At 39.5% G+C, this 8,503-nt stretch overlaps 1 protein-coding gene across 12 annotated transcripts in view; it reads right to left on the reverse strand.

Annotated features, from left to right (window-relative positions):
• Positions 1 to 8,494, reverse strand: part of EMSY (EMSY transcriptional repressor, BRCA2 interacting) — a 46,588-nt gene extending 38,094 nt beyond the window's left edge. For 7 of the 12 annotated variants that reach the window (XR_004841767.1, XR_004841768.1, XM_035892680.1 and 4 more), the window contains exons 1-5: positions 8,053 to 8,493; positions 4,436 to 4,535; positions 3,721 to 3,795; positions 1,338 to 1,513; positions 19 to 171 (exon numbers count right to left, since the gene is read on the reverse strand). Coding sequence is in view for 10 of the 12 variants with exons in the window: in XM_035892680.1 (XP_035748573.1) it covers positions 19 to 171; positions 1,338 to 1,513; positions 3,721 to 3,795; positions 4,436 to 4,535; positions 8,053 to 8,122 (574 nt within the window). In the remaining 2 variants the exon portion in view is untranslated. Of the gene's footprint in view, positions 1 to 18; positions 172 to 1,337; positions 1,514 to 3,720; positions 3,796 to 4,435; positions 4,536 to 8,052 lie in introns of all 12 variants that reach the window. The other 5 variants (XM_035892684.1, XM_035892682.1, XM_035892681.1 and 2 more) reach the window with 5 other exon arrangements.
• Positions 8,495 to 8,503: the final 9 nt, after the last annotated feature.

The following is an 8,503-nucleotide window of genomic DNA, read 5'->3' on the forward strand; positions in this document are numbered from 1 at the left end:
ATTGCTAGTATCACTTACTTTTGACGTAAACAGTACTTCCACTTGGCAAGACGACTACATTGGAGGCTGGACTGGCGGGTCTGGGGGACTTCACTGTCGCTACACTGCCACTTGGAACAGGGGTAGATGTTGGGGTTGAAGTGGTACTTGTGTAGGAATAGCAAACCACCACTGAAGAGGAGAAAAGACACCTTCCGTATAACTGAAGTGCAGAATCCCATTATTCTATCACTATTTTAACAATTGAAATGGAAGCCAAAGACTTATTGGGTCATTATCCACATCTTTGCCTCTGCAGTCCTGTTACTGTTGAATACTCCCCAGTTTGACCTAAGCAGGGCAATGGAATTAACGGCCTTTAAAGACAATGTAGAAATCTAACCTCCCCTCCTCCCGTCCCCAGAAATCTGTGCTAGAATTTTTTTTTTTATTTGTATTTATCCAATGTTTTACAACTCGTTCTTTTTCATTTTAGCATTAATTCAGTATTTCGACCTTTCTGCTTTTCTGTAAATGCCCATATCTAGACTGGTAACTGACAGAAAACAGCTAGTGCCTCTCCTGAACTGTACATCAGTTGAATAAACCAAAATAGGCCTTCAGCAATGCACAACTGATTTTGCTAATCAGCATCTTAACACTGGTGCTTATAAGTAATAGTACAATGATCCAGTATGTCTCACATAAACCAGAATAAAACAGCCTATTTCAAGAAATGTTACACATTCTCTAGTTGCATGAAGCATAATTCGACCCTGTTCAAGCCAAGTTAGATGGAATGTGTACTAGCATTATTTAAAAGGCATAGGGAAAGCAGAAAGCACTTTTAACTTGGTAACCTGGTATGTTTAATCTGAAGTAAAAAAAAACAAAAAAACAAAAAACAAACACACCATCACCAAAAAAGAAAACCACTTAATTTTTCTTGACGTTCACCAAAACCTATCTGCATTCTTAAAATAGTGTTCTGAAACATCTTTCATCACGTACAGAACTTTACAAAATCTTAAGCCATCAGTCCAAGTTATTATAGTTTACAGAGCTTAAGTCATCCAGTGAATTTCCCCCTTATTTCCTGGCAATTTGGGTTTTTTTCAGTTGCTAGTGTGCTCACTAATACAAAGCTGTCAGATTTATGCTGCAGGTGCTGCAAAGGCATCTTTTAAAAAAAAAAAAGATTTTTTTTTTTTTGATATTTCTATGAATACTGTGCAATAAGAATGATTCAGATTCTTTTTAAAAAACCACCTAACACTTAAAACCTGAGATAACAATTTATACTGTGACATTATTTTTATATTCCCACAGATTGCAGTAGAATCCCGGCTTTCTCTCACCTTCTTTGTTTCCAGTTTCTGCAGGAACTGGAAGAGATGCGTTGTGCTGAACAGCTGCATTGGCAACAGCATTAGCGGTAACAGTAAAAGCTGTTTGTGGAACAAGCCGTGGCATCAGCGGCACCAGTCGACGACCTTCTATAGACCATTCCGAAGAGCTATTTGGTCCAGACATACTAAACAGAAATGCACATTCCGTAAATATTCTGCCGAGTTTCCAAAATCTCAGTAATCTTATTTAAGTGCCTTTTTTTCCAACAGTGGAAGTCTAAAAGGCAGTTTCTAAAGACATCCTAGAGCAATAATCTTCAACTTTCTTCATGTCATGAAAGCCCTTACATTTTTCCCACCTGATTATCCTCCCACAGAAGATTTAAGAGTGGCTGCTTCTTTTACTGTTTTGTTTTACGGAGCCCTTAAAGGGCCAGAGGTCTGTGGACGTCACGTCATGTTCAAAAGCCCCGTGTCAGATTAGCTACTGTCAGGTAGAGCTGGTACACTCTCTACTTCTGGATGACAAAAATGTGTTACGGGGAAGAACCCTTGGCTTCTAATGCAAATCTTGTTTTACCTGAACAGAAAAGTTTCTCAGCCCTATTAAAGTAGTCCCAAACAAGGTAACAGAACATTAAATGATTCAAATACGCCCTGTGCATCTTCCTCAATAGAAATCAGCCTGCTGCTTTCATTTTCTCTTAACCTTAGTACTTAGGCACAAACTAGAATGGTTCCAAAAAATGTTGTTCTTATCTAGCTGGAGAAGTGGTTCTGTTTATGACTGGTTTACATGAGTCATTTGTCAAATCAGCAAAACTAAAATGGCAAATTATTTTTCAGTGCTGTTACGTTCTTAAGCAAAGCAACCCATCTAATATATTAATATATTCTGAAAAGCAACTTCTCACATGAACTATTACAAGCAAGTTGCAGCAAAAGCTATCACAAATTAGTTCGTAAAACGCAGAAGATCTGCTGTGTTGTTAAATCCTGATATGCTTCAGTGTTCTTTGTACATACTCATGTAGTATAAGCAGAGCTACAACAGCTGAGGGAAAAAATACGTTTTTAAAATCAAAAATAAGACTACAAATGTTGCCTATAGCAAAGCTCACTTTCCTATTGAGTTAGAGCATTATTTAAGTCAAATGCTGTATTACCAACCATCACTTAGAAAGAATTACCACACAAAAAAATAAAGAGATGCAGCACTTCACAGTTGCACCTTGTCTGGATTATAATCTCATATGTTTGAAGTTCAACGCCTCAGGACAAACTTTATATTCGTTCTGTAAAATGCTAAAGACAGAACTACTGCTTAAAACGGAAACTTGATTCAATAAAAGAGTCCTGATTTGACAATTAAATGCTTATTTTTCACTGTTTTTTTCCCCTTTCTTTAAAGAAGTGCAAGAAACTTGGCAGGTTTTGTTTGGTAAGCAGCCTATTTCGAACTCCTTAAACTTGAACGTTACAACACTAAAATGTTAAATGTCCTTCCACAGCGCTAAACCAGTATGCTGATTTTGGCAAGTCCCGGATCACACAATTGCCAACTCCGAGCGGCCTGCTATTTGAATGATCTCCTTTTTTTTCCTCCCCATAACACCTAAGCTACAGGAGCCAAACTTATAAATCAATGGTTATAACACAGAAAGAGAAATACAGACACTTACAATCCAGTTCTGACTAGTAAGACTGTTAAGTAACCATCAGAGATACGTAAGGACTTGCCCTCTTGCTCCTCTCCACCTCTCAAAATCATGTGCAGCTTGTGAAAGCAAACACAAGGAGGAACCAGCCCAGTTGATGCCAGCACAGCAGCTGCATCAAGCAGAGAACAGCGGACACTGATGTCATCAGTTAGCTTGCTGCAGGTTTTTTTTTCACTCTGACCATTTTTTTTTCTCCCCTCTGTGCTGATACACTGTTTTCCACTAATCTCTGCCACCTCTTTCCCCCCCTTTGTCTTGCTGCGTAGTTAAGTCCCTCTTAAAAGAACCTTTCTAAACAGTTTTAAATAAAATTAAACGTAAACCAAAAAATAATAAAGCAAACATGTTCATCCTGCTTATGCATTTCTCTCTTTACTCTGTTTCTTCTGGTCTATCTTACAGAAGGCTCTTGGTGACAAAAGGCTTTCTTACGCTGTACTTGTACAGTGAATAGGATGCCTTCAGATGCAAAAAGCAACAGAATACTGTTAATAAACGGTTTCTAGTTCCCTGATGTAAACCTGACACAACAATTCCTTCATCCATGCACGCTTTTAACTACTGTTCTTTAAAACACCATCAACCATCAAAGTTCTATCAGTCAGTTAAGGCACAGTGGATTCTCCAAAGGGTACCTTAGGAAATCGCATAGAAAATTACCTATAACTTACTTGTGTGCAATAGTCGTTAGTCGTTCATCATTTACTGCTCTCCGAACTTCAGCACGATGTCGCTCCGTTGAAATACTATTAAAAAAAAAAAAAGCAATGTATTTTAGTGAGATGGAGACACGAACGTTTATCTAAAACTTCTAGCTAAGATGAAACTTGTGAATAATCCACTCAAGAGAGGAAAACGAACAGGCATTTACATTTAAGAGATCGTCACTTAACTTTTTCTATCACAGGGAGAAAGGATGAACGTGTTATTGTTCAAAAATGTTACTGAAGAATAAGAAGAACATTACTGTTCATAGGGTACCCCTGCAAAGCAGCTAGAATCCAACCCCCTAAGGAGAGCAACTGATTTAAAGCACGCAGTAGAAAAATTTGCACAGAACGTGCAGCGTTCTGTCTTAATGTAAGTTGGGCCCAAAGCCCTTCAAGTCCTACCTTGATGGAACTCCAAGCCAGCGTACACTCATGTGTCAGCTGCAATGATTCTAACACTCAGTATCTCCCAAAACACCAACAAGACAGTAAAGCACAGAAGCACAGTTGTTTTCCTTACTAAAAACTCCAAGCAGAAGAGGAATCAAATCTCCACAAGATGGAGAATTACTTCTCTAAATTAAGATTTGCTTTGTGACACTAGTAATAGAAAAAGCACGCGATACCTTCAAAGAAAACAGGTCATCGGTTCTTATTTTAAAAAGGTCAGGGTTACCTAAGCACTTTAGAGAGTTCTCCAAGAAGATCCTTCTTCTCTTTCGTAAGGTCTCCCTGTGCACGTAAGGCACTGATGACACCTGCATATGCCTCCAGTTCTGAAGAATTAGAGCAAACAGTATTTCTATTTAATGCTCACAGCAAAGGAAAAAAAAAAATTACATTATTTTCAGTATTACTGACAGCATTCTATTAATTTTCAAAACCATTACAATGCACATGCCTTTCAATTATTTATCGCTTTTCAAAAGAGGCTGACGATTTAGAACTCTCTCAATCAATTACTCTGCAGCATACAGCTTTTCTATGAAACAATTGTATCATCATGGAGGATTATCTGGTGTATAAACCCAACTGAGTATTTCAAGCTCCCTCTGAGCTGACAGTTCAGCCAGAAAGCTTGAAGAAACAGTCCCCACATTTGGAGAGTAGCTCAGAATTCTCTAGAAACAGGGGGGAAAAAAAAAAAAAAAAAAATCTTTAAAACACATCATTATTAAAAGTTCCATGGAAAAGCTTGCCTTGAAAAAGAAATACACCATCAAAAAAGCAACTGATTTTTTTCCTAATGCTTTCCTTAATTAGCACAGAACATCAGCTACAGTTTGTTAAATACAATCATCATAATCTTTTATGACCATTTACTTGATATGTACAACTGCTTGAATCTGAAAAGAATGTAACACACCGAATTAAACCTGCCCAACACAAAAGAAACAATCCAGCTCTTCTTAAACTAGAGCCATCATGAAGATTAACTCACAAAAAACACAACTGATTTAACGTAAGTTTCTAATTCCAGGTGACCTATGTAAACGTCATGCCATGGATGTTTTAAGAAGTAGAATAGTTAAAGGCTATTGAAACTTCTGATTTTTGTCCTACTAAGCAGGGTGAAAATACACCTGATGCAACTAATGGAGTCTGCTAATTTGCCAAAGAATGACTTGCTATTTTGGGTTAGCACAGTTTAAGGAAACTGTTACTGAAACTTCTGCTTTAAACTAGAAAGACAAATTCTTTCGGTGTTTACATAGGTGCCTTTCAGCAGCCAACCAAACCAACCCCACAACACATCCCAGTTAACCAAAAGCGAGAATAAAAGGGGCATGCCAAAACCTAACACCTCTGAAGTCTGCTGCAAAAGAAAGACCCATGCTATTCTGAAAAGCTTTCAGATTAGGATTCCAAAGAGCTAATTTACAAATCAAATCAAGGAATTGTGCTGAAAAGAAGTCCTGCTCTCCTGTCCTGATTAGGCAGACAAAACACAAAGCAGAGTTACTTTGGTTAACCATGCAGCCTGCACAGGGATGCTGAGTGACCTACAGAGGCATTTGCAGCTTCAGTTATAAAACATTTGCTAATTAATGCAATGGTTATTACTAATATCAACATTTATTTAGACAACCATGTTACAATATTTAAGATACTAATTATTTTCCTCTGTTAACAACATAAAGTAATTCTCAGATACAACCGTATAATTATTTAGTGAGGATAGATTTTTTTTTTTTTTTCTTTCTGCATTTTTAATAGAGATCCTCTACACTAGAGCTCTAAAAATGCACGTTCTGGCTTTTCAGAAGCCAGTAAAGATTACAGAACTGCTGTAACTACCTTCCTCACCCCTATGTCTATGTAGCGATCACTAACTGGCGTGCTCTCCTTCCAACAGGAAACACATCACGTATTTATTTCACAAATAAGTATCATCATCTCAAGTGTAAGGTGCTACCAGCATCCCCTTATTCAGTTATAAACCACGAACGCCGCAGAACAATGTTCGGTATTGCACACCTCAGGATGCATTTCAGCCTCACCTACACCTTTGCATTTCACTCATTACGGATTACCCCGCTACTGCTGAATGGTCAAACCAAATCAGGTGTTGGGCTGAGAGCTGGGAAAGCAGGACTCTCTAAAACGGCTGGGTATTGCTGGACATGACTGTCAGATGGCTGTTCGCTCCCACTGCCCATGCTCCTTTCCCTTCCAGTCTTGTGGTGCATCCATTTAAACTGAGAGCTTCTCTACCCTAGAAGAGACAGGGCTGCTACGGGCTCTGATCCTCTCTCACACTGGCAGGGCCCCCTTGTGGGGACACAGCTCATGCCAGTAAAAAAAAAAAAAAAAAAAGATTTTTATTTTATTTTATTTTTTTTGTTCCCCCCCGCCCGTCAGCCTAGGTTATGTCATTGAAGGAGGTGTAGCTGCAGTTCTGTTTGGCTCAGCTGCACCAGCAGGGTTCTGCCAGCACACCGCCGTCAGCTGGGCTGAGAAGTTGGGGTTTGTTTTTTTTTTTTTTTCCACTCTCCTAGCCAGCAGAGCTACGTTAACAAAATTTAGTAGCACAGATCCGGTCCAAATCTTTCAGCATCCTGCACTTTCTCCTAGTTTTCGTACTTCTTGAGTCTCACTTAAGACCTAGGGCTGTCACCTTAATGGATATACAGCTTAGTTGCAGCCGTGCGCAACATCTGCATCAATGTCTGTTTCGACAGAACCCAAATTCCAGATTCCCAAGAAACGAAATAAAAAGGGCAAAGTGAGGGGAAAATAAATTCTCAACTCTCAGAAAATAAAGCGGATGGCTTCATAATGTACGAGAACCTTGGCAGAGTTAAGAAGCACAGGACATCACCTTTTAACATTCAAGTAAAAGGAGAACAAGAAAAGCTGTGACTTGACTGTCACAGGAAGCTAGAGGCAGTCTCAACTTTCTTCCTGGCATCATCTCTTAGATTATGCTCCTCAAAAGGAAGGCTGAAAAGAAATCTAAGGTTTTATTCCCTTCTAATACTACACATCATTTAACTGGCACAAAAATCCTTAACTAAATAGAAGGAAATTCAGCTCTAAGAACTGAAAAACGGCTGCGCAGGATCGGATCAATGGCCTAACAAAGGATTCTCTCTCCTGTGGTAGCCAACAGTGGATTCAAGGAAAGAGCAAGTCTTTTTATTACCTTCCGAAATAGAAAAGTATGTCTCCCTGCACACATGTACTTACAAGGACAGAGCACAAAAACCAATCTCCCAATATATATCTATTGGGCGGGGGTCTCAGATATTGAAATATATTTGAAACAATGCAAAAAGCTCCTCTTATGACGGTTAAGAGAGAACATTGTTCTCGCACTTCCCTGATAATTTGTGTAAGCGCAAATCACAAATCACCACATTTTTTTTTCCTCCTTTATTTCTTGTACTCAGTCCCACCATGTCAATTAAACCAGGGTTCAGTGATTTTTTTTTTTTTTTTTAGCACAGAAAGGTGTCCAATACAGAATCAAAAGACAAATGAAGACCCTCTTCTCACAAAGCATCCCGCTGCATGTTAACAGGAACAGCAGCACAACACTGAGGCAGGGATAGACCGGGCCGTCCACGGTTCTACCAAACCAAAACAATTCTGCTCTATACATTTTGCTCAGGCAGAGAGCATCTGCCAAACATCATTTTAAGCCAGGGCTGTCAAACCAATGACACATGCAAAATGCAGGAAATGACTTGTAAGTTGCCTGTAGACGTCTTGAAGTATTTCGTGGAAGCAGCAGGCAGGCAGATCTTAAAAGGGCAAACATACAGACCCACAAATTGTATCTTACTGTACCCAGTTTGCGAAGGATCCTCTTGCATTCATCTCTGCTGAGATCCAGAAGAGTTGGCCACACCACAGGCATCTCTCCCTTCTGTTTGTGCTCCCACAGAGCTCAGTCTCGCTGAAAAAGGAATATAAACGCAGTAAGCGCAAGCCCAACATTTATCGATTTCCCGAGCCGATTAATGTAAACTCTCCTCAGCCTGCTCACAACTCCACCGACCCATTCGTTCCCACCCCTGCTCCCACCTTTGTAATGGCATGCTTTGCCATGCAGGAATTCAGCAGTTTCACACGGGCACGGACTTCCTACACTCTCTTGCTCAGCTCCATCATCCCAAGCCTTTTTACCGAGTTTCCGATCTCCTCCTCAAGCCTTTTTTCATGCTGAAACGCTCCCCGAATTGATGTTCGAGTCTCCTCCCTCTCTTTATGCACAGAGCACCTATTATAAGAACTCTTC

Source organism: Egretta garzetta, unplaced genomic scaffold (assembly GCF_000687185.1).
Source record: "Egretta garzetta isolate BGI_Z169 unplaced genomic scaffold, ASM68718v1 scaffold323, whole genome shotgun sequence".
Classification (NCBI taxonomy): domain Eukaryota; kingdom Metazoa; phylum Chordata; class Aves; order Pelecaniformes; family Ardeidae; genus Egretta; species Egretta garzetta.